A 26096-nucleotide genomic window follows, 5' to 3' on the forward strand; every position below is an offset into this window, starting at 1 on the left:
TTAAATTGTAAACTGAAAATTTACTGGAAAATTAAAGTCTCATTTGTTGTTACACCAGCAACAATATTCTATGATGATAAAACTGATTCACAAGAAATGGTTCCTCAAACTGCTTGGTCAAGGGGAACATAAATCTTTGAAACAAAACAGAATGAGTGAAAGGACCAAAGGACAAGGCTAACACTTATTGTTCCCATATCCTTCAGTGGAGAAATAAACAATAACTGCATATTTTAAATGACATTTTGAAGACATTTTGCCAAGTGATAAAATTCCTTTCTTTTTGTCTGACCTGAATGGTAACATAAAATAAATGGTTGTTGATAATGTTACTTTGCATTTTCAGAATTATACAAAAAACATCTAATTTTTACTTTTTTTTTAAAGTTTTTTATTCAGACTGTCAATTATAATTATTAATCATTTGTTTAAACAAGCACACTGGATATCTGTTTGCAACTGCTGAGCACTTAGTGTAATTAAAGTCTGTCCAAATCACACCACGTGTTCATCATATCACACCTAAAACTAATTCCTGTTCTGCCTTTTTTTCTGCCTGCAATAAAAAGTAAAAATGTTTAAAAACTGACCAGATATGTTAATTACATACTGCAGTCTTAATACCAATAAAGAATATGTGTCTTTTTTTAATTCTATGTTTTTATTGGCTAATATATATCATGTGATTGTTTCTTAATTACATATTTAATGTAAACATGTAATAATTTTGATAACATGTGGCAAAATTGATGGCAGACTAAACAGCAGACGGATAATAAAAAATATGTAAAATGAAAAACCATCAAACCCCTATATTCATGAAAGGAATGTTAAATATTTATTGATGGTTTTTTGTATACAACTCAAAAAAATAATCAAAAAATATCAGCAGTAAAAGGTCAAAAGTTGCACAGAAATGTAACATGTTAATTGCTACTTTCATGTCATTAACCACTGATTTAAAAAAATTGATTTTTGACATTATCAAAGTGCTTGTGATCACTGAAGGGTAAAAATTCCATTTGTTTTGCAGTGGGAACTAAAAATGCATTGCATTAATATAAGCATTGGAAGGTTCAACTACAATTATGGACAAAGGTAGATAACTCCAATTCTAAACATTACTTTAACAATGACAACATTGATATTTTAGAACACATACTAGATTCAAACACCATGCACAATTTTTGATATTTTCTTGACAAGTATGTTTTTACACTTACAAAAAATATTTTGTAACTTGAATTTCTGAGTATATATTTCGTCGATAAATTACTTAAAATGTTCATGGATAAGAGGTATAGAATTTTGTGCTGAATGCACTGTAATTTTTTCATCTCAATAGTAGTTATAAAGTTTGGAAAATTATTAGCTATCAAGCCAGCCCATAAAGATTTGATTGCATGAATGCAATATTAAACCCAATAAACTGTTATCACAGAGATATGTCTCACTTTTTTGTAATTTTGATTATGCAAATGTTGAAATTAAAATGGCAATACTTAACAAGTTAGGCTAATATTCAAAGTCAATGAACCATGACTGAGGTACATGGCTAAACCATCTCCATGTAAATGAGATGCACCAATGCTAATACAACTGCATACCAAATATCATTGACTTATTATAAGTTGTTCCCTTTAAACAAACCTAAACACAAACATTAACTTGTAAACTATGTAAAAGTTTCAAAGTCAATGAACCATGAAGAGGGGGTGGAGTTATATAATCTCAATGGAAACGATACTTACAAATGCCAATAAATTTGCATACCAAATATAATTGACTTAACATAAGCAGTTCATCTTAAACTGATCTTATCACAAACTAAAACATGTAAACTAAGCAAAAGTTTCAAAGTCAATAGGCCATGACTGAGGGGATGGGGCCAAATATTCTCCATTGAAATGAGATGTGCTAATGCTTAAACAACTGAATACCAATTAACATTGGCCTACTGCTAATGGTTCCCCTTGAACTGACCTAATCACAAACTAATACATGTTAACTAAGCAAAATTTTCGAAGTCAATAGACCATGACTAAGGGGGCTGAGCCAAATAATCTCCATGGAAATGAGATATGCCAATGCTTATACAACTGCATACCAAATATCATTGACCTACCACTATTGGTTCCTCATAAACTGACTTAATCACAAACTAATACATGTAAAATAAGCAAAAATTTCAAAGTCAATAGACCATGACTGAGGGGGCAGGGCCAAATAATCTCCATGGAAATGAGATGTGCCAATGCTAATACAACTGTATACCAAATATCATGACCTACCACTAATGATTCCCCATAAACTGACCTAATCACAAACTAATACATGTAAAATAAGCAAAAGTTTCAAAGTCAATAGACCATTACTGAGGGGGCAGGGCCAAATAATCTCCATGGAAATGAGATGTGCCAATGCTAATATAACTGTATACCAAACAGGGCTTCCAAAATTATTTTTAGCCAGCCAGACATTTTATATATTATCCCGATTTTAATCCCTTAAGACTAAATAAACAAAAGGCAATTATGGTAATCAGTTGCCGAGTTGGCCATCCCAATGATTGACATTAAAAAAAAACGATATTAAACTTTCTTTGATTCAAAATCGAAGTTCTGACGTAAACTGTAAAATTTGCAGTGCGTCATTCGAAGTGTGCAACATCAGCGTACTTATATCTGCCTTAGACTCTTTATTTGTGCAAAATAACGTTGTCAAAAACTTTGCTTTCGTTTTTATACCGTATGTTATCTTGACAATGGTAAAACAGGAAACATGGACCAGAGACGGATATGTAAATTCCGTGTATGTTTGCAAAGCGTGAAGGAGTGGAAGTAGCTCTTTCTACGTTATTTCTTCAAGAAAATATTCAAAATAAACGTGAGATAAAGGTATCAATGACAATTTAAGCATTTTTTGAAGAAATTAGGATGCATAATTAAATTTCACACCTGCGCACATGCGCACACGTGTACTAGTTCAAACAGAGACATGTCTCTAGGTTCAAACAACGTGGTAATGACGATTTTTCATTTTCAACTTTTTAATTTTTTCATCAAGTCATATTTGTAAACGTATTTCTGATGATTTAAATCTTTTTGACTAAATTAATTAGATGCAAACCACTGAAATGTAAGAAAATAGCTTTGAATAGACCGATCAATGTCCGGTTCAAAATAGTTTACCTGTCACCTGAACAGGTAAATTTCAGCTGTTTGACAACTAATTAGCCTTGATTAAAATGAGAAGGTATTAAAGTAGGGGTTGTTTTGATAGTACTCAATGATCATGTCACTTTTATGACCGGAAATGTGTGGCTGTTAAAGGCAAAACGTTGGGTCAAAGAGATCGCGAATTATGTTAAAATGACCGTCTCTTAAAGCCTTGAAAACTAAAAAGTAGATGACCCTTTCATGCTTTGCCCAGCCGGACTTTTACCGGACATTATACAAATGTCCGGCATATATGACCGTTTTGGAAGCCTTGAAACCAAATTTGATTGACCTACCACTTGTGGTTCACCATAAACTAGACCTTATCACAAACTAATACATTGTTGACGCCACCGCCGCAAACTGCATACCTATGTCTCGCTTTTTGACTCCGTTAAGCAAGACAAAAAAGGCTTCTGCTAAAGTTTCATAAAATTCTATGAAGGTTTAACCGAGTTATTGATGTCAAAAACTTTAACCCCAGATGATAAAACTGCAAAAAAATGTCCTGTTATCAGCAAAATATGGAAAAATAGAAAATAAATTCAAAATTTTGCGGTGGTCAAGTCTTTTAATCCTAAAAAGCTTATGTCCAAGTTTTATAAGATTCCCTGAAAGTTTGACAACATTGATGTCTGAAAATTTTTAACCCGAAATTGTATCAATGTGCAGAAGGACATACCAACAAACAGATGAATGGAAGAACGGACAGACGGATGGACAGCAGTATAGCATACGTCCAATCTTTGACCACAACAAACTTACTTCCTCAATCCTCATTCTTTTCTGTGATTGTATCTCATCTTCATCATCTAACATTTCCTGAAGCTTTCTTTTATAACTGAAAAAATGAATACAACACTTTATAAATTTGATGCAAACAAAGCGCTTCTCTGAATTTATCTTCATCAGGAACACTCAAAGCCAAATATTTGAAAGTCAAGAATGAATAAGGACTAAAACAGTTGAAGAGCTGTATGACCAAAAAAGGGCCTAATAATGATAGCTAAATCCATCTAAGGTCAACTTTGCCTGAGGGAGTTGAAACCTTTCTTAATAATTGATAAATTTATAAACAGACAATTTAACAAAAGTTTGTTATAAATTATGTCAGTACAGAAGTACTGACTACTGAGCTGATGATACCCTCTCAGATTGATAGTCCACCAGCAGGGGTATCAACCCAGTGCTGTAAAAAATGAAACCAATACTTTATAAATTTCATGTGTCTGAAAAATAGTAATAGCATTAAATATGATTACATGTTTCTAATCCAGTTATTTTTATTCCTACACATTACATTTTTAAAATTCATATATTTCTATGCTATACTTCTAATGTTGTAAGCTGCAAGTATTGATGCAGAAAATGACTGTTTGTGAGACAGATGGTCAATTATTTTAAGGTTTTAGTTAGTGACTATTTTACACTATTGAAAGTTAAATTTTATCCTAATAATTCTTTCAGGTTTCAGTACTCAGCATTTAACTTGATCATGAATTAATGTACTTCTTATTATAACAATATTTTCTGATATCATTAGGTCTTAATTGGGGGTATGTTACATTCCCAGAAATGCTTGTATAGGAGAGAGTTTCAAAAGGGAATCTTACCAAAACTTGATTGGTGGAGATTCTTTTGAAAATATCTGCCTAATGAAGTACATTTGTATAGAGTGTAATCGTATAAATATTTTGATTTTGAATATTTTTATACATTTTCAGTTAAAACAATGCCCTCAGACACATACTCCCCCCTTTCCCCCTTTTAATATTTCTTAGACAACATATACTATGATTACTAGCTTTTTCGATCAAGATATCCTTTTTACAACCCTCAATATACAGATATGCAAAGTTTTCCTGGTAGAAATTTAAAATGATAAGCAGTATTGACTTCTTATCTTGTATGTAACTAATTTTTTTCTTTCAGTTTTAGTCCTTTATATCTTGTTTCTAATCCTGTTCCATAATATCTAATCTTCATTCAATTTGTCATTAAATGAGAGGCAAGGATACCAAAGGGATATTCACACTCATAAGTCTAAAACAAACTGACAATGCCATGGCGAAAAATGACAATAAGACAAAAAACAGCACACAAAACAACAATTGGAACATATTTGTTGTCATCTAAGAAACAGATATTCCATAACAGTCAACCATGGCATCCGTAAAATTTTCAAAGGGATGACTTTACATGCATTACATGCACAGCTAAATCTAAGTCTGTCTAGCTAAGTAAAGTCAAAGTGTCAATCCTTTTAAAAGATTTCCATTTTCAAATGCCTAATTGTATTGCTCATGTAAGTACAAACCCTGTGATAAGTCTAATTTGGTTACAACAATTGGAACATATTTGTTGTCATCTGAGAAACAGATATTCCATATAACAGTCAACCATCTTATGATGGCATCCGTAAAATTTTCAAAGAGATGATTTTACATTTATTACATGCACAGTTAAATCTAAGTCTGACAAGCTTATAAGTAAAGTCAAAGTGTCAATCCTTTTTACATGTTTAAAAGATTTCCAAATTTCAAATGCATTTTACCTCTGATTATAATATTTGTTAAGGGCATACGATACAGTTTCGATCCACTGATGAATTTTTGACGAAAATTTGCAAATAAGCTTTTTTTCACCTAAGCAATTCAAATATGTAATAAAAAATATACCTTCATGTGCTACTTTAAGAGATAATTGGGGTCGAAATTTTAGACATTTACTCAAAATTTAGGTTTTTTTTACATTTCTACCTAACTTTTTTGTTTCAAAAGATAAACACAAGCAGATTTTTGTAAAAACATTTGGAAAATCTTCTTTACATAAGTATGCTTTAGATTTGTATAACAGTTCTTTGGAAATAATTAATTTTTATCAAAGTTTCAGGATTTTAGCAAAAAAACAGCATTTTATAAAATTTCAATGTTGACTTTTTCATGAAAATTGGTACAAATAATCTTCATACGTAATCAAACCAAAAGTCATTTTAAAAAGAGGGGTCCATGAACTCTTTTTCAAGTTAAATCAGTTTGAATGATAAAAATCAGTCGAAAAAATGCATCTTTTCCCAATATGTCACAGTTTGACAACGCGAAAATAACATTTTATGCTAGCAATGTCATTACCTCTCCTGTAACTGTATCATACGCCCTTAACTCAAATGTATGTCCAATAATTAAAAAAAAATAGAATAAGTAACCAGTAACCTCAATGTTACAAGTTTGAAGAGCAAATAAATTTGGAAGAAAAAAATATTTAAAGTTAGAAATATTAAAATAGTTAAATCAAATATCAAAATAGATTAATTCAGTGGACATCCAAATGAGTTTACTAAATTAATATCAATACCCTGTCAATCAACATTTTTGTACATAAAATGAATAGCATGTTTATGGTTAGTTTACTTGTACCTGACCAAACAGTAAGTTGTATTTGTTGAACACACTTTATCCGAGATAATAACAGCACAAACTTCAATTACAGATGAAAAAATGCTGGAAATTCAGAAATTATTGTGTGCATTTACTATTGCAATTTTTGGAGAAAGGACAAAAATGCAAAATTAATTATTGTGAGTATAGGAAAATCTGCTTAGTTATATGTATTGGATATTGTAATGCGAGTTTTTATAATTGCGATTTTCACCCAGTTTCAATATTTGCATTCATAAAAACCTTGCAATAATTACTGAATTTACAGTATTCTAATTTAATATAATTGAAAAATAGAATCATTTAAGATTATAATTAAAATTAACCAAACTGCAGCTAAAGAGAAAGTTGTATGCATACAATTTTCAAGATTTGTCTAGTTCCATGAGGACTTCTAAATTATATAGTATGTAACTCTTGACCTCAGATTCCTTGAAACTTGAATAAATCCACTAGTTATGCCAGGTCCCTTTGACTTCTGACCTACCAAGATTTGACTATACTTCTATATTCATCACTTTTGCAAAACTTAAAAGTTTGCATGCTTACATTTCACTGTCAGGATTATTTTCCTGGTTTCTACAATGCTCTAACTTCCTCTGTATTGGTCCAACTTGATCCTTCTGAACAGGTTCTTGTGTACTGACCATATATCTTATACCTGTGTCAATAAAAGTAAACAAAGAACTTGATCCTTTCAAACAGATCTTTGTCTAATGACCTTGCAAAAGTAAAAATGACTAAAGTTATGGCACAGCTTACAAAAATCATCAATTTTTAATGCAAATCTCTATATTAGGATTTAGCAATGTACAAAGTTACATGCAGATAAATTAAGTTGTCAAGAAAAGAGATTTCTAAAAAGGGTCAAAATTTTCAAATCTAGAGGATCATAGTTCTGAATAAACTTATTGCCTTCTATCAAAGGTAGTTTTTCTAACATGTATCACTTACATTATATAATACAAAACTGACAAAGGAAAAAGATGCTCTTCCAGATAAATAGAAGGTCAAAGGGACAGATGACTGTAGATGGATCCTTTACTCAGCATTCCATCTTAATACTTTTCGTTACATGTTTTAGGTACGGTCAGAGTAAATATTTTTCATCTGAAGTAACAAATATGCAAAAATGCCCTAAGTAGTGGTTGACAAGATCAAATTTCTCAATAAGAACAAATTGTTGCAACCAGTAACCTGTGGTGACTGTTAGTGACTTCTTATCATCACGCCTTTGTAAATAGTTTTCTTTGACCTGGTTTGACTTTGTAATTATAGATATTCAATAGGTGTATATCAAATTATTGATAAGCCTATTGTTTACTTATTTTATTAATTAAACCATGTGGTAAATGAGCCATTAATTATGGTATTTAATTCCTAGTTCCAGATAAAAACGTAGAGGATTAAAACTCCATCTGAAACCAACTTTGTGTATTATGCATATGATTGTGTTTCCATTTTGTAGATATTATTCTGCATGAGTACTCAATCATGACTCTGTAAAATCAGTGAGTACTAAATTAGTAATTCTTTGTGGAGATGAAATCCCTCTATTAATAAATAATACAGCCTTTCATTATGATAAAACTTATCAATTATACCCACGTTTTATCTGGTAGACTGTTTTCTTGACATCCTCAGGTGCAGCTCCAGCCAACAACACATCAGACATGTAACTGTAACAAAACATTTATTTATATTTTACTTTATCAAGAAAGTGTTTACTAAATATGGTATCTACTATCAACTACAAAAACTTTTTTGTTGACGATTTTGTCAAATTTCCATCAACTTCTACATTTTTTTTGTTGGGTCTTTTGTAGATTTATTTGTATGTTTGTTTGATTTTTTAGTAAGTTGTGTTGTATGTCTGTGATGTATAGTTTACATAGTTTTGACTGCTGGATCCCAATTATTGTAACATCAACCTATTATGTCTGTTTGGCTTGCTCAACCAAATTTGTCAATATAATGGAACTATAAACAACTGTCCTACAAATAGGAGGTTTAGCAAGCTATATAACAATGTTTGACCCACCATTTTTGTTGGAAAAGTCCTCTATCAAGTAGGAATGTGACAGTAGTTTACAACTTGTTCTGTTGGTTGATACAGTTTGATTTTGTATGTTTTTATGGACTCTCCCTTTTTGAATTTACCTTTGAGCTCAGTATTTTTGTAATACTTTTTAAGTATAAAGCATGGAGACAAAATACAAAAATAATAGTGCAGTACAGTACCAGTTTCAAAGACCTGTCTTACCATATATCAGTGTATTTTTCCTTTTGATTTTTCTTTGTGATATCAGCACAAACAAGCAGGCTAATTATTCATATTACTAAAATATTTTCAAAGCAAAATAATATGATGTCCTCTTTCAAAATGTGACTTTTTTTTACACTAAAGTACATTGTGGAAAATAATTTTTTTTTGATAGCTACAGCAAGGGTCCGGAAACGGTCATATTTACCAGTCACGTCCTAAGATGAAACTATTTGTCCTAAACGAGTAATTGGAATTTAGGACAAATTTTATTTTTTTACAGAAGTAATTTCGGTCATTTCATTGACTCAATGTTTTAAATCGGATTTCGTAATCGCCATTTTGCACTTGTGATCACTTGTTTTTGTTTATAATCCCTTTCCTGTAATAAAACTGCCACTACAGTAGTTTGATAATCCTGAGGGCCCTCCTAATATCTATATCAATGCCTCCGGGAAACATTGGCTAATGATCGCTAATCACTGTTTACCTGTGGTTTTAATTCACACCTGACAGTGATCACAAGCTCAGAATAATATCTTTAAAACATTAAAGTTCTCTGACAAGTGTATTCATTATTTATTTACTTTTCATCAAAAACTGTCATCAATTCTGATTTAAAAATTAAATCTAAATTTACGTAGAAAAAAGTATTTTTTCATGAGTAACACATGTGCTTTATTTACTATGTAATACACATGCGTGAAATTGTCTTCAGCAAATTTAATATTTAATCGTAAAATGAAAATTGATTTCATGCTAAATTAAACGAGTGCAACTATTATCTGTTATATTCAAACACTTTTAAAGGTAATAAAATAAAAAAGCCATAAAAAGCCGGTGATTTCCTGTCAATTTGATAAACAAAACAAACCCCGGAAATGAATCCGGAATTATTCGTACTTTAAAATATTGCAAACTTCCGGTTTTAACTTTTGTCAAACCGAAAGAAACGTAAGCAATGTCTGAGAAATTAACCATTTTGAGTCAATAAAATCATTTCAATTTTAGACTGTTGCCTTCCCTAAACTGTCCTTCATGGTAATGGTAAGACATTTACTTAGTAAATGCGATGAAACAGCAATACAAGTTCGTCATGTTCGTTGATGCTGTGAATATAGTCAAGTTGATATCGACAATTTGAAAAGGGGCACCAACTTTTCAAACATCTCAAAATGACCGAAATTGTCTGGAAAAATTTCTGGATCCTTGAGCTACAGTATGATAACTTAAAATATTGTTACCAAAAAATACTGTGAATTTGTGCTATTCAGTATTTTGGCATTAGAACATATGTTAGCATAGGGCTATTCCAGAAAAAAATGTATGATTTAAGCCTTTTTCAACTAATTTTATAGTTTGATCTTATGTTGTGCTGTTACACCACTGTCCCAGGTTAGGGGGAGGGTTGAGCGCTCACAAACATGTTTAACCCTGCAACATTCTTTATGTGCCTGTCCCAAGTCAGGAGTCTGTAGTTCAGTTATTGTCGTTGGTTCATGTCTGTCATATTTGTTTTTCGTTTATTGTTTTGGTTATATAAATTAGGCCATTATTTTTCTCAATTGAATTATTGCCTTTTATAGCCAACTATACAGTATGGGTTTTTCTCATTGTTGAAGGCTGTATGATTGCCTATAATTGCTTACATCCACTTTATTTGAACTTTGGTGGATAGCTGTCTTATTGGCAATGATACCTCATCTCTTTATTTCTATATTGGGGGTTAGAAGGCACTTTACTATTAATAATATATTGGTGATGGGTATTAGAGCAACTTTTCACACTATAATGCACTGTGATTCTCAATTACAATTGTCTGGGTGACAGGTGCTGAAACAAACTGCCCTCTAACCCCCCAATACATTTTTTTTCTGGTATTAACAATGATCTTGCAGATAGGTATAGTTCTACATAACCTTTCAATGATCATTAGAGTGTTTGATAACAGTACTACTGGTACTCAGATAATAACTGAAAGGATTTTCTGATAATGGTTCCAGAGAAGACCTTGAGTAAAATAGCTTTTGGGGCCCACAGTAAATCTTAATAGCCCACAAAATTTACAGAAAATATGATTCTCAATACAAATTTTGGGACACCTAGGCTAAGTTTCCTTTTTAAAACAGACTATAGACCTGAAGACAGGGGACTCTTGAAACATTTACTTTCTTGAATTGAATTGAATTGAATTATATAAAAGATATATAAATTTTACAAATTTAAGCAATTTTATTCAATAAATTGAAACAATGCATTTGCATTGATATATATTTAACTAATGGGATCCAACAAAATGTCTATTAATGCATGTGGAATGTATATTTTTCACTTTTATGATCTTTATTCTTTTGTCAGCCGTCTGTCTCAAGTCACTATTGTTAGAATACAGATTTAGTTCATAATTTGTCCATGTCTGTTCATTGGTTCAAATATATTTCAATGGCGGACAAAGGAAAATTTACAAAAATAAACGATGTTTGACAAGCAATTTGGAAAGGAATATTGGGAGGCATCTGAGACGAATATTTCCTCAGGAGTCATGTATCAGACCACAACATTTCTATGCTGTTATTAAGATAGAACAGCCAGAAGAGTTTAACACACACATGCATAAATGAAATCAAGTTGTGAAAACGGAACCTGTGTTCCTGGCCCAACATCAAGTTTGCGTCAGTTGAATATTGAGCCTCGAAAAAAAAAAAGTAACAGTTTTAAAACTGGTTTTTGGCAGATTATTGTTCATTTGAGTGGATACCAGTTAGGAAAACATACGAGTTTCCGTGAACTGCCCTCGATATTATGCGATTTCAATAATAATAATTATCAAAGAGCACTCACCATGTGGGCAATCAAGATAACATATTTATGAGCCCACATCAAAAAGCACTAACAAATGGCGAGTGGGCGACCGCTAATTTCAAACCATCATTTTTGTAAGGAAAAATATGCCCTCCTATAGGACTGAAAAATTAAGGGAGGGTCTAGAAAATAGAAAATTAGTCTGGTACGTATACTTCACCACTGTTTTCCCTTTATAATAAATGCTGCAAATATACGAAAAAAGTCAAGCTGATTTCAGGACAGGGTCCAAATCTAAAGATGAAAATGTTCCTTCTAGCCTGTGGCTAAAAAAGAAAAACAATGTTTTTAACCTCTATACACCCACTAGATTGATTTCAGTTTCTATTTTGTCACATTGGAATTTACCTGCTTTTCTGTAAGTTTCAATTAAGCATAACAGCTAGTCTTTAAATTTGTGGATTTTCGGCAGAAAGTTGTTATTAACTATACTATCAATAATTCTTTGCAGAAACATTCTCAGCACTTCTTTAGATGACTGCAAATGACATTCTTACCTATCTAAGCTGACTTTGTCATTTTCTGCACTACTTAAGATGGCTGCCAATGCAATCTGTGATGGAGCAAATACCAAGCTGACATTACTGGCTAAGGACTTGTCTAAGAAATCCTCAGCAAGTTTGCGTATCTTTTCTATACGACTTTTTTCTATAGATTTGTACCTTGTCTGAAAATAAAATATATTAAACTGTTGACACTGAGATATGTCTCACTTTCATGTAATTTTGATAGTATAATGCATTTGTTGAAACAAGAAATTCAAAGTCAATGAATCATGACTGAAGGTCCAGGGCCTAATAATCTGTGTGGAAATGAGATATGCCAATCCTAATACAACTGCACACCAAATACCATTGATTTATTATAAGTGGTTCCCTTAAACTGACCTAAACACACACTTATATATTGTTGACCATGCCAGCTCAAACAGCATGCCTACGCATTGATATCTTGACTTCAACAAAAGAGAATTCATCTCAGATTAATTACATTCAGTTTTATTCAATTTTTTAAAATTTGCATTTGTAAATATCCCTTGTCTACTTTCAGCTTTATTTTAGTTATTTATATATTTAGCACCTACCGGTATATGCCTGTTCTCTCATATGTGAGACAACCCCTGATGGAACGTGACAAAATATTGGGGAATTTGGTGTAAACTAAATTGAAACATAACATGTTAGATTGGTCATCTTGGCATTTGCACAGCTATTTGCTACTCAAAGTAGCTACCAGTACAAGATTTATAAATCTTATTTATAAAAAAATGCATGCATAGATTAAAGTTTTGTAAATAAAAAATACCACTTCAAAAAATTTGCCTTGGTATAAAATTTTAAAGTTCAAAATCATTTTTTTAGATAAAAGTATTTCTATATTTTTTCATTTAAAAAACATTTACCGCAGGAGTACCAGTAAGCACTAAAATCTGATGATAATTAAAAGTTTTAAAATAATATTTCTAACTGGAAAATCACATATTTTTTTTTAACATACTTATAGGAAACAGTCCATTATTTTGTGCATAATTTAAAATAAGGAGATACGAGGTATGATTGCAAATGAGACAACTATCCAAATAAAGTGAGTGGATTTAAGCATTTCAAATGTTTTATCATGTCAGAGCAACATGACATCTGCCATTACTGGAACAGGAACTTTTTTTGCCTCCTTTTTATCTAAGTTTACAAACAGATTTGGTGAGGCTTGTGTTATATGAAAATAAGGAGATGAGGTATCGTTGCCAATGAGACAACTATCCATCAAAGTTCAAATGAAGTGGATGTAATCAATTATAGGCAACCGTACAGCCTTCAACAATGAGAAAAACCCATACTGTTTAGTCGGCTATAGAAGGCCCTGACATGAAAAATATAATGTTTGTTAGTGTACTCAACCTTCTCCCTAACCTTGGACAGTGGTGTAACAGCACAACATAAGAACAAACTATAAAAATCAGTTGAAAAAGTTCAGTCAGTCAGTCAGAGTCAGTCAGTCTGTCTGTCTGTCTGTCTGTCTGTCTGTGTCTGTCTGTCTGTCTGTCTGTCTGTCTGTCTGTCTGTCAAATTTCATTGTCTGTCTGTCTGTCTGTCTGTCTGTCTGTCTGTCTGTATGTCTGTCTGTCAAATTTCATTGTCTGTCTGTCTGTCTGTCTGTCTGTCTGTCTGTCTGTCTGTCTGTCTGTCTGTCTGTCTGTCTGTCTGTCTGTCTGTCTGTCTGTCTGTCTGTCTGTCTGTCTGTCTGTCTGTCTGTCTGTCTGTCTGTCTGTCTGTCTGTCTGTCTGTCTGTCTGTCTGTCTGTCTGTCTGTCTGTCTGTCTGTCTGTCTGTCTGTCTGTCTGTCTGTCTGTCTGTCTGTCTGTCTGTCTGTCTGTCTGTCTGTCTGTCTGTCTGTCTGTCTGTCTGTCTGTCTGTCTGTCTGTCTGTCTGTCTGTCTGTCTGTCTGTCAAATTTCATTGAGAAATATTGTACTGTAGTACTAGTGGATACTTGATTTATCAGTTTTACCAAATTCTACATACAAAGCTCTATTGAATTTGTATCTTTTTTACAAGTAAATGAGGAGGTATGGTTATAATTAAGGTGGTACATAACACTATAGGGAGATAACTCTTTAAAAATCAGCTGAACGTTTTAATCACATTCTAATGTTAAGGAAATATTAAGCTTCTCAATGATCAATATTAGTGTTTGCTATATATCCAATGATTTTTTTCTGATAAAGTGTGTGGTTCAAGTTTTCTGAAATTTTTATATTTTTGTCAAAGGGTCAAAGTCAATATTTTGCCAAAATTTTATGAAAATTAAACGAGCCGAATTAATTTTAGTCAAGGTCTTTGGTACCACCTTTAGAGGCATTATTTGGCCCCTGAAACGAAAAAAAAAAAGAAAAAGAATCCACAGTTCCCTTTGATAAAATCACTAACCTTGAGGTCTATAATAAGACCTTCCAGAGGTCTATAGGGGTTATGTACAGTCAAATGGTAATGTAATTTCTTCATTAACATTAGTTCAAAACTTAGAATTATATTGGTGAACTTGTCTCTATCTCCTTTTAAATTTCCTACAAACTGTGTGATAGAAACATTGAATTCCTCTACTTTACTGGCTAAATAAACACATGTCAACCTGAAAAAAAAAATTAACTTTTCAATAAAGCATTTACTTCTGTAATACCGGCTTGATAAACAAATGTCCATCTTCAAAACATAAATCAGAAAAGTTGTGAACATGTTTTAGCCATTTCCACAACTTTTCAAGGCCATAAAATTATCTCCTATGGCAGTACTCAATTAAAGCTTGATAAGTTTCTTCTAACTTAAAGTGACAAAAACTGGTAAAGCCTCTACAAGGTTTATTTACCAATTTCTTCTCTGTGATTGATAGACATAACTCATAAAACTTAAAAGTGCATAAAAGTTATGCAAATATAAAGACTAATATTTGCTATAGATCTAGAGCTTACAATTAATGGAGATAGAACAAGAATGTGTCCATAGTACACGGATGCCCCACTCGCACTATCATTTTCTATGTTCAGTGGACCGTGAAATTGGGGGTCAAAACTCTCATTTGGCATTAAAATTAGAAAGATCATATCATAGGGAACATGTGTACTAAGTTTCAAGTTGATTGGACTTCAACTTCATCAAAAACTACCTTGACCAAAAACTTTAACCTGAAGCGGGACAGACGGACGGACGGACGGACAGACAGATGAACGGACGCACAGGCCAAAAAACATAATGCCCCTAGGTGGGGCATAAAAATTGCAAAACCATTGTCAGATCAAAGACTGATAAGAGGTTTGATTTACAAGTATAAAAACACTAGTTTAACCCCGCCACATTTTCAAGTGTCTGACCCAAGTCAGGAACCTTGTCAGTAGTTGTATGTTATATCTTAATGTTTTCCATTATTTAGAGAATGGGCAGTTAATGGTAAATCTTTGATTGTTATTGTTAAATTTATTCACAACTTTTATAAACAGATGATTTATAGCTTGACATATATACCTTATCGATATTTCAGAATCTGCAACACTCGAACTATTGATGCCATACAACATTCACATTTGCAATGTTGAGTCAGAAATATTCTCTTATGATGTCAAAATTTTATGGGAATGTCTTTGAAGGCCAGTAATGGCTGACAAATAGTGATAAGGTGTATTGTATAGATACCTGTTCATTGTTGATGACTGTATTTTGGCCTTTTATAGATATCTTGTTGGTCATTTTTTTTTTGGAATGTCTTTGATGGCCAGTAATGGCCAACAAACAGTGATAAGGTGTATTGTATAGATACCTGTCCATTGTTGACGACTGTATGTTGGCCTTTTATAGATATCTTTTTGGTCATTTTTGTTATAGGTTGTGGTCTCACTGACATTTACCCAACATCTGCTTTTATTGATATTTAAAGTAAGATTCTTATTTGTGTTTACAAGATGCATATATATATATATAATCTCTGAATACTTACATGATATCTTTAGGATGATAGTCCATCACAGAATGCTTTACATAAAACCTCTTAAAATAACACATAGCTGTACCCTAAAATGGTAGCAAATGAAAACTCTTAAAATAACACATAGCTGTATCCTAAAATGGTAGCAAATGAAAACTCTTAAAATAACACATAGCTGTACCCTAAAATGGTAGCAAATGAAAACTCTTAAAATAACACACAGCTGTATCCTAAAATGGTAGCAAATGAAAACTCTTAAAATAACACATAGCTGTACCCTAAAATGGTAGCAAATAAAAACTCTTACAATAACACATAGCTGTACCCTAAAATGGTAGCAAATGATCTCTTAAAATAACACACACAAAAAAACGCAGTATAAATTAATCATAATCAAATACAATGTATAGCACTTACTTTGATAAACTGTATTTCACTTGAAAGACATAACAACTTGGCTCTAAACAGACAGTTTATTGACCATTGAAAAAAGTACACAGCCAGCTGGCTTTTCTTTGACAAAAGGAGTTAATGATTAAAAAATAGTATATAATATTTAAGGATAGGATCCTCTCAACAAATTTTCCTCTCTCCTCTTGCTGCAATTTTTATCATTACTAAAAGGAACCCCCCTTTTCTCCAACCATAGACCCCCCCAGACATTACTTATTTCCTTTACTTTAATATGAAAAGTTAATCAAGGGAATAACTGATCATGTTATATTTTGTTTAAGTATAAACAATATTATTCCATATTTATAGAACTTTAGTAGGATTTTCTATATGAATGGGATCTTGAATAAATAAGCATAATTATTCACCTGCAGAAAAAGTATATTCACCGAGCAAAAAGTCACGTGCTTTTACGTGTATAATTATGTTAAAATCATTTGATGTACAATTGGTTTTGGTAAATAATTGTCATTACATACATTTCTCTCTATACTCTCTCCGAATATGGAATAAAACAATTACGGTCTTTTGTTTCCGTAAATATGTGGTTCAATTGACTTTTGAAAAACTTATATTCACTTCCGCCATTGGCCTTAGTGAATATCAGTTTCTCAAAAGTCAATAAAACCACATATTTACCTCATCAAAAGACCGTAATTGTATATTATCAAATTTGACAATAATTATTGCAATTATTCTTCTCATCCTACCTCCTCGAAAGTCTCGGTAGAGTGTTCTCCTCAAATGCGGGAGGTCATGGGTTTAAACCCCAGCCGGGTCAAACCAGACTTTAAAATTGGTATTTGCTGCTTCTCTAGATCTGCTAAGCACGCAGTATTAAAGATTAAGTGCAAAGGCTATTTGGCTCAGAGTCAGGTTGACTGCAACCTTGCAATTGTGAACTAGCACATTAAAAATCCTACTCAGCGTATCCATCTAGTACAAAGCAGGATTAATACTCATATTACATTATCATGTTCTCGTCCTGAATATGCATTTAGTATCCCGTTGGACATTAAACAGTAATCCATCACAACTTCTCATCCTGTCAGCCATGAATGGGAAATGAAATATTTGTTTTGGTTGTTGCTTGTTTAACTATGTTGGTTTTTTTTATGAATTCACCTACCATTACATATTTTGGCATCGGAGGTTGGAAGACATTACAAAATTCACGGAGTACATGCTCAAAATGTCGACCTAAGATCCTCTCTTCTGTAAATGTTAAGTATTTTTTTTCTTTAGTTTCATCCTGAAAGTAAATAAATAAAATTTTCAAAGCATGAGGACAATATATTGTATGTCATTTAATACCAAATAATAACTCCAAAAGTAGAAAAGTTTGGTTAAATTTTTAATGAACCACACAATTTTTGTTTACTTCACCATGTTTATTACTTTAGTCTTTGGCAATCATTCTCCTTCTTTCAACTAAATGGTACAAATATGAGGTTTTTTCCTCCGGCAAAGTTGACCTCAGACGGATTTGGCTATTATCTTTAGGTCCTTTTTGGTCATATAGCTCTTTGACTGTTCGTAAACATCCTTGGCTTTCTAATATTCGGCTTTGAGCATTCCTGTCAGATGAAGGTAAATCAAGAAAAGCGCTTTGAACGCATGAAGTGTTTAAATTTTAAGCTTATATCTCCCCCTAAATAAAGCAAAAGCAAGAAAAAATTATTGCCAGGCTAGTATATATATCTAGATTAATTAGTAATCCCCTATTAATATATATATACCTACCTGTAAATTTTGCCTATCCAGTTTATATCCTATTTTACAAAAAATATATTTCTCATTTTTTGTTTTGCCTTCCCAAATTTTTCAAGTGGCAAGATGAAATTTTAAACATACAAACATGAAAGAGGTGTCTTGCTGTTGGGCACAACCGGTAAGTCAAGGGTATTTAATCACACCAAATTTTGCATAAAGTAATTTTTGTTCAGTCAGAAGCAAAAATTTCAAATGACGACTCACAACTTCTTTTGTAGCCTGTCAGCCTTGTTATTGATATCAGGTTGATTTTAGAATAAAAGTGGTTAGAAAGAAATCACAAGAGTGTTTGGAAGGCATTACTATAATATATCTATGGGTGGTTGGGAATTCAATTGACTTTCAAGATAGGAAATACTCCAATTTTCATTAAATTTTGCAGTTGTGTGCATCAGAAAAGATTCCCCCAACACACACTTAATTTTTTTTGGAATAGGCTTTACTTACATCAAGGTTAGCACCACCATGTTTATTTACATATTTATGATTAGTATCTTTTTTATTTTGTGTGATCTGTGTTTCGCCTGTAAATGTCCAATGTTTTTTCTGTGTACTAGTAGAAAACATTCTCTCTCAGTTGGATCTGAAAAAAAATATATACCAGTAAAAAGTGAATATAGTTATACCATGTATACTGGCTATGTGTTGCAAAATGTAATCAGATCTGTACTTAGTACTTTGTGTTTGTGTTAGGGTTTTTATGTGCCTTGTATCGATCTGATGAGTTAAGCCCATTTCAACTGATTTTTATTGTTTGTTCTTATGTCATACTGTTACACAACAGTCCCAGGTTAGGGGGAAGGTTTGGCATCAGCAAGCATGTTTAAATAACCCAGCCACATTCTGTATGTGCCTGTCCAAAGTCAGGAGCCTGTAATGCAGTGGTTGTTGATTGTTGCTGAATATCATATTTGTTCCTCGTTCATTGTTTTGTGCATAAATCAAGCCTTTAGTTTTCTTGTTTGAATTGTTTTACATTTGTCATTTTGGGGATTTTATACCTTAATATGTGGTATGGGTTTGAAGGCTGTACTGTGACCTATAGTTGTAAGTTTCTATGTCATTTGGTCTCTGGTGGAGAGTTGTCTCATTGGCGATCATTCCACATCTTTTTATTTTTATAATTATTGACAGTTATCAGTGGCGGATCCAGTACTTTTTATAAGAGGGGGCCCACTGACTGCCATAAGAGGGGGCCCGCTACAGTCATGCTTCAGTGATTCCCTATATAATCAACCACATTTTTCCCTCAAAAAGGGGGCACGGGCCCCCCAGGCCCCACTGCATTCGCCTATAGTTATGGTAATATAATGTATTAACTTATGTCATTGTTGTTAAATTTTGTGATTTTTGGTATAACAATCAATTAATTTAATACATTTGATTTTAGTTTAAATTAAAACTGCAAATTATAAAATGTTTATTCATTTTTCTTATAAATATTAGAATTCTCTGCATAAATAAATTCTGAGCATTACATAAGATTGACTATGGAATTTAATAGGGTGCACATATGTACAACAGTAGCCAATATTTGATTGAGTATAAGATGAAATGATTTTTATCTCAGCTGATCATGCTGATTAAGAGCTTTCAGTTACTGCAAGCATTCTTTCATATAGTAGTACTTATATAAAAATAAGGCCATGTGAATTTCCAGGTATGTTACACTCTAGTCTAGGTTATTTAACTTATAAGGGTGCACTTGATTTGAAGTCATATCTGAAACAAAATATGATTCTATATTTCAAACCATTCTATTAGATCAAATAAAATTAAACAAAAAAACAGTGTTTCATGTTTCATGCATAATCCAATATTTATTTTTCGGTCCCTTTGCTCATAACAACGAAAAAAATATAACTGTTATATTTGCCACTGGACATATAACAACAGTGAAGGAATTAGATTGTGTTACGTGTTTTTGTTGAAAATTGAATAAAAATCCTGCCCAATATTTTACACAAGCCTTATTCAAATGTTATCCATTCCCTTCAAATTCTATTCATTAGTACCATATTCAAATTATAACAACGAAAAATCAAATAATATACCGAATACGCCATTTTGGCCATTTCAGTTTCTTGAACTATTTATTCTATTTAACCACAATATTATTGTAGAAACTATCTGAGTAATATTTCTTTTTTTAAATGTACATATCAAAATGGAACAAATGATTTTTGCTGTACAAAATCAAAATACAACACTTTAAATTTCAGGCAAATGATATTTAAACGGTAAAATTAAAAACAAATCTATAAGTGAAATATATGTTTCTCTAATTTTCCTTATTTCATAATGTTAATGTGTTCAATATTACAAAAGAATCAAACTGAGTTAACACATTTGATATTTTGTAGATGCACAGAAGAGGAATGGCACTCAATGGAAAATATTCATTTTAACCTGCTTGGATACTATCCGTGACAGAAATTTAGCCAAGATTTGCATCGGAAAACAAATTGTGGATAATATTGAGGATTTTAGTGAACACGATACTATATTATACAATGGGATTACGACTCGCAAATAAAAGCTGTTTATTGATAATGAGATATCTGCTGTTCATTGTATTACTACAAGGTCATCCCAATTAAAAAAAAATCCATTTAATATCAGCCGTTTTAGTAAGTTTTCATCTTTATTCAATATCGTGTTACATCTTTTAGAACTATTTCCATGGGTGAACACTTTTTAAGAAAGTGCCCATGGAAATACCTAAAGGGCAAAACATCCAATAAAGATGGACAATAGAAAATAACTCTCCATTCCTGAAAAATAATGGAGAGTTTGAACAAAAGATTTACGTCACAGGTGTATTTTAAAGCAATATATCCACTATCATATTTATAAAAATTTATAAGATTAGTCTGAACTGCTGAAAGCTAATTGTACAACAATGTGTAAGCAAGTCAGTCATCTCTGTTGCAATGGAAGCTCATTATCATGATTATGGCTGTAGTGTATTGGCAAGTTAGGCCTATGAAAAGGCATATGAGTTTTTCAACTTTTGACCCATAATGTGAGGGTACCCAAAATGCATCTATTTGGACAGTTTTTGTCTTTTGTTTATCAAGTGTAACCAGTGAGAGCATGATTCTTATAAAAATAACACATTGCATACCTGTCAACTTGTGAAAATGAAAATGCAGGTCATGACCTGCATTAAGGAAGAAAATGTCAGGTCATAACGCATACTTACTTTTTTTTGGTTGAATTTTAGTATAAATTAGATGTTTATTTATACACATGTATTATAACATATACATGTACCAGTTTCCTACAAATATTCACTTTTGTATTTATTAATTATCATATAAATATTTATCATTAATTAAATATATTTCTAAAGCAATGCCAGTCTTATTGTTTTATTCACACTACTTTTTATTAATGAATGTCATAAACCCCAGCTATAATTAGAAATCAATTATAGCTAATGTGCTCCTATACACAGGAGGCAGATAAATAGACAGAAGTTAGTGTTTAATTCTAGTGCAATATCTAGAACATACTGATTTGATTTAAAGCTTTTACATTCTTAATTTTTATTTTCTCCAACAGAAATGTATTAAGAGGTTAAAATATTGTTTCAAAATGATTTTTATAGGATAATTGATATTTGCAAACGTCACAGATCTTTTAATCAGGACATAGAATTGTATGTCAAGCTTGACTGGCTTTAACTTTCTTGGATACAATTAACGAATTGTTACTTTTCAATAGTATTGGTTATGTTAATATTGAAAATAGTGTTAAACAACTGAGATTAAACCATGTTCATAATATTTATTACCATCATTGTCCTAGTTATAATATGTATACAAATTTTACAAAGCTGAGACATTGTCATTATCATTTCACAAGAAATAGTGAATATAACTTCTGGGTTCCACCAGTTAAGAGTCAACAAAAAGATAATTTTTATTATAATGGTATACAAGATTGGAATATGTTACTAATTAATGTTAGAAAAATAAAAAAAATAAATGAATTCAAAATAAGCCTTCAAGAGTACTTGACCAAAAGTTATAGTGCGGCTTCATCTGACTGCTTTTTATATTATTAAATTTGTTTTTTATTTAAATTAGTTTTATATTAAGTTTTATGTCAGATTAATTTGTGTATTATCATTTTTGTATGTGGAAATTATAAGAGGTTTACATGAACGGACCCCATTGGAAACAAGCTTCAGATCTTTATGGGTTATCCCTGATAAAATATCAGCCAATTTTTTCCGTACACAAAAGTTACTATACTCACCAAATGCTCTATTTTATCAAGTATGTGTTAGTATATGTCTTTATGTATTGTATATTGTGTATTGTAAAACTTATATGCTTGATATTTTATTGAATAAAATATTATTATTATTATTATTAATCAAATGCAGGGCGTAGCTACCCGGAGGCACGGCAGCACGTGCATCCACGTCGTTTTCACAAAGAAAAAAAAAGAGAGAGAGAGAAAGAAGCAGATACTGTGGAAGAGGTTCCTACGATGCTGAGAGGTGCTGGTAGACAGCGACATCGCGTAAATGTATCAGCTGAAACGCCCAGTCAGTACATGAAACTGCAATGTTTCTACCATTTCTTGATCACCTAATACAAGAACTTACACGCAGATTGGTTTCTAACGAAGAGCGGGTATCTTATTTGAGACGTATGGTTTGCAAGGTGGGATATAGCAGTGAACCCAAAGCCATCCAGTATTTCTGAAACTCTGCCAATGACAAACAGTGACCTATATCCAAATACTAACATTTGTCAGCTGATTCTAGTAACAATGCCGGTGACAACAGCAACAGCAGAGAGAAGTTTTAGCAAAATGAGAAGAGTGAAAACTTATCAGTGGCGGATCCAGAACTTTTCATAAAGGGGGGCCTGCTGACTGACCTAAGGGGGGGCCCACTCCAGTCATGCTTCGGTGATTCCCTATATAATCAACCAAATTTTTCCCACAAAAGGGGGGCCTGGGCCCCCCTGGATCCGCCTATGCTTATGTCCGCTCTACAATGCATACAGAAAGACTTTCAGCGACTCTTTTCACAAAAAATCTTACGATTAAAATTGATCGTAAGTTATACTGAAATGTGTATGACTTACGAGTTATTTTACTCTTAAGATTTTTTGTGAAAAAAGCCGCAGGTCTGTCCATCCTTCACACATACAAACATTGGGAAAACATTGGGAAATTGAAATTGAGAAAGTTATTGATGCATTGCTGTTAGGCAGAAATGTCGTTTCGGGTTCCTTTTTTCTAACCAAATTTAATATACTTCAAGTTTGAAATTGAAAAGATTGATTGTTGCTAACAGAAACTCCACATATAGTATTGTGTTTCTGTTTATTGTTTGTTTTTTATACATCTATACTACATTTATACATTCATACAAATACTAGCATGTAGAACAAATCTCTGTGATTTTAAAAGCTCTCACAGCGTACAAAAAACGCAAACGAAAATGTTTTGTCCTTATTGGACTCGAAGTTAAACAATAGTTGACCAGAAAACTACAACAAAAATGTTCAAGTCTTATTACGGTTGTGATTGTTTTGAAACGCTATATATGCGGAGCTTACGGGGGGTTTGGCCCCCTGGTCCCCCTACCCACAGATAGATTTGTGATTCCACTTCATTAAGGAGGTAGTTACGCCCCTGAAATGAAATGTTTTGATAGCTGTATTCATCCAATTAAGGGCACTTCAAATAAGCAAATCCTAAGTTTTGACTTTTCAATTGTTTTCTTATTCAAAGGACAATGAAGGAAATAAGCCGATAAAACCAAACGTATATTTCACTTCTAAATACAGGAAACAATTCTGATCAGAAATTCGAAGACTTCTTAAAAAGTGTAACAAAAATACCAAACTCCAAGGTAAATTCTAAAATGCTAAAAGGGGAAATTCATAAAAACTGACAAAATCAAATATTAGACATATAGAGGGGTATTTTTGTTTAGACTGGATTTAAAGCAAAAAAGGGCAGATTGGCATTTTCTAGTTATATTGGCTATAATCTATTGTATTGTATGCATCAATTGATGTACTTAATTTAATTTGTACATGCCCAGTTTACTGCTAAACTGACTGAATATACAATCTATTGTTCATCATAATTGAAAGCTGTGATGATCAGGTAAATTCTACTCAGTTATGCCTCACTGAACAGAATTTCTATTGTTAGATTTAACATAAAATTTAAAGGTCAACTGTCCCTTTTGTTGTTGATCAGGTGCTCAGATAGCTATACAATAGATTTCAAGTTCTGTCACTTTAGCAAAAAATATGGGCATCCCAATTTTTAATAAAGTGCATTTATTGATGCATACAATGCTATAGATTATAGCCAACATAACAAGAAAATGTCAATCTGCCCTATTTTGCTTTAAATCCAGTCTAAACAAAAATACCCCTCTATAGAGGGATAATTTTATCCCTCAATAGAAGGATTATCCCTCTATACAGGTAAAAACACCATGTAGAGGGTTTGTTCCCAACCTGTTGTATGACAGTTGTTTATAGTTCCATTGTATTGAATATTGAGTGAGCAACCCAAACAGACATAATACATGTAGGAACCTAATGTCACAATAATTCATATCTAGCAGTTAAACCTGTGTAAATATATAAACATCAGACACACATCACAACTGACTATAAAATTTTAAATAATTCAAACAAATAACAAATAAATTTAACAAAGACATGAAAGATGCAAACAAAAAAGTTGTTGCAGTTCATCGTACATTTGACAAAATTCCGTGCTTTTAATGCATGTTGTTTTTTATATAATTCGACCATTTCGTATATCTCTAAATATTTTCATTTGATTTTGAAATAATTTATGACGATGAAAAAAACAGAGTTGTTTAGGTTCTATTTCTAAGTAAACCTAGATTTTCGTCGCCTTTTCATCCGGTGCAAATTCGATACTCTAACATTACCCTTCCAATCTGTAAACGTACTTGTAAAGACTGGCCAGGTATAATTACTGCATAGCTTTTACACTAACATCTAAAAAGTTATTTTAAAAAATCGGAAAGTGTTTTACCTGAGACTGGGGAAAGAAACGATTATAATTCTTTCAGTTTTGACCAAATAGAAATCTCAAACTTCCTCCGTTATAAGGAGCACATATTTTGGACGCATTCCTATACAGTACCGTCGTAGGTCAAAACTTGGAATAACCACAAGTTAAATGAGCTGAATTAAGCTTCCATCCTTGCTTGGAAGTTGAGTTATGACATAACGAGAACGAGTTACATTTGATAAAATGAGATAGACCCTGCTTAGAACTATAGACCGACACGCTTAGATTTCTTTTATCGCACACTCCATATATTAATGACATGTCCTCCCGCTAGAATCCATTATTCTTAAAACTGAGTAATCCAGACAGTAGAGTGCCTCCCCGTGCTTCAGGTTTATGCTCTTATAACATACAAGATAATGGAGTGTGTGTCTATGTTCATTACTTTAGGAATATTTATCTTAAACTCATATTTCACTATTTAGCCCCATTCTACATGCTACTAATTAGTCAGACGTCATGCAGGCGCTACCCTGATATACACTGTCTTTTGTTTTTGTCCTCTGGTTTTGTAGTTTACGTAT

At 32.2% G+C, this 26096-nt stretch overlaps 1 protein-coding gene across 3 annotated transcripts; it reads right to left on the reverse strand.

The window, feature by feature from the left end:
* Positions 1-25546, reverse strand: LOC127729823 (cyclin-H-like). 3 transcript variants are annotated; one of them, XM_052237741.1, is made up of 10 exons: positions 25448-25546; positions 18925-19060; positions 17834-17956; positions 16264-16337; positions 14706-14907; positions 12278-12447; positions 8264-8334; positions 7205-7316; positions 3984-4059; positions 1-556 (listed from the first exon to the last, which is right to left on the reverse strand). In XM_052237741.1, exons 2-10 carry the CDS (start codon positions 19042-19044, stop codon positions 512-514), a joined length of 993 nt encoding a protein of 330 aa, XP_052093701.1. In that variant the 5' UTR covers positions 19045-19060; positions 25448-25546; the 3' UTR covers positions 1-511. The 3 variants fall into 3 exon arrangements, with proteins under 3 accessions (XP_052093701.1, XP_052093702.1, XP_052093703.1); XM_052237742.1 differs by having other exon boundaries at positions 25427-25546; XM_052237743.1 differs by lacking the exon at positions 25448-25546 and adding an exon at positions 25375-25396.
* Positions 25547-26096: the final 550 nt, after the last annotated feature.

This window comes from Mytilus californianus, unplaced genomic scaffold, assembly GCF_021869535.1.
Source record: "Mytilus californianus isolate M0D057914Y unplaced genomic scaffold, xbMytCali1.0.p SCAF_2, whole genome shotgun sequence".
Lineage (NCBI taxonomy): Eukaryota > Metazoa > Mollusca > Bivalvia > Mytilida > Mytilidae > Mytilus > Mytilus californianus.

What these genes read in the sequence shown, in the direction of transcription:
- LOC127729823 (XM_052237741.1), bottom strand. Translation starts at nt 19,044, where the DNA reads ATGTTTTCTACTAGTACACAGAAAAAACATTGGACATTTACAGGCGAA. An exon ending in CGATGCCAAAATATGTAATG is followed by an intron (nt 16,338 to 17,833) that starts GTAGGTGAATTC and finishes CTACCATTTTAG; the next exon opens with GGTACAGCTATGTGTTATTT. An exon ending in GTCTTATTATAGACCTCAAG is followed by an intron (nt 12,448 to 14,705) that starts GTTAGTGATTTT and finishes TTTTATTTTCAG; the next exon opens with ACAAGGTACAAATCTATAGA.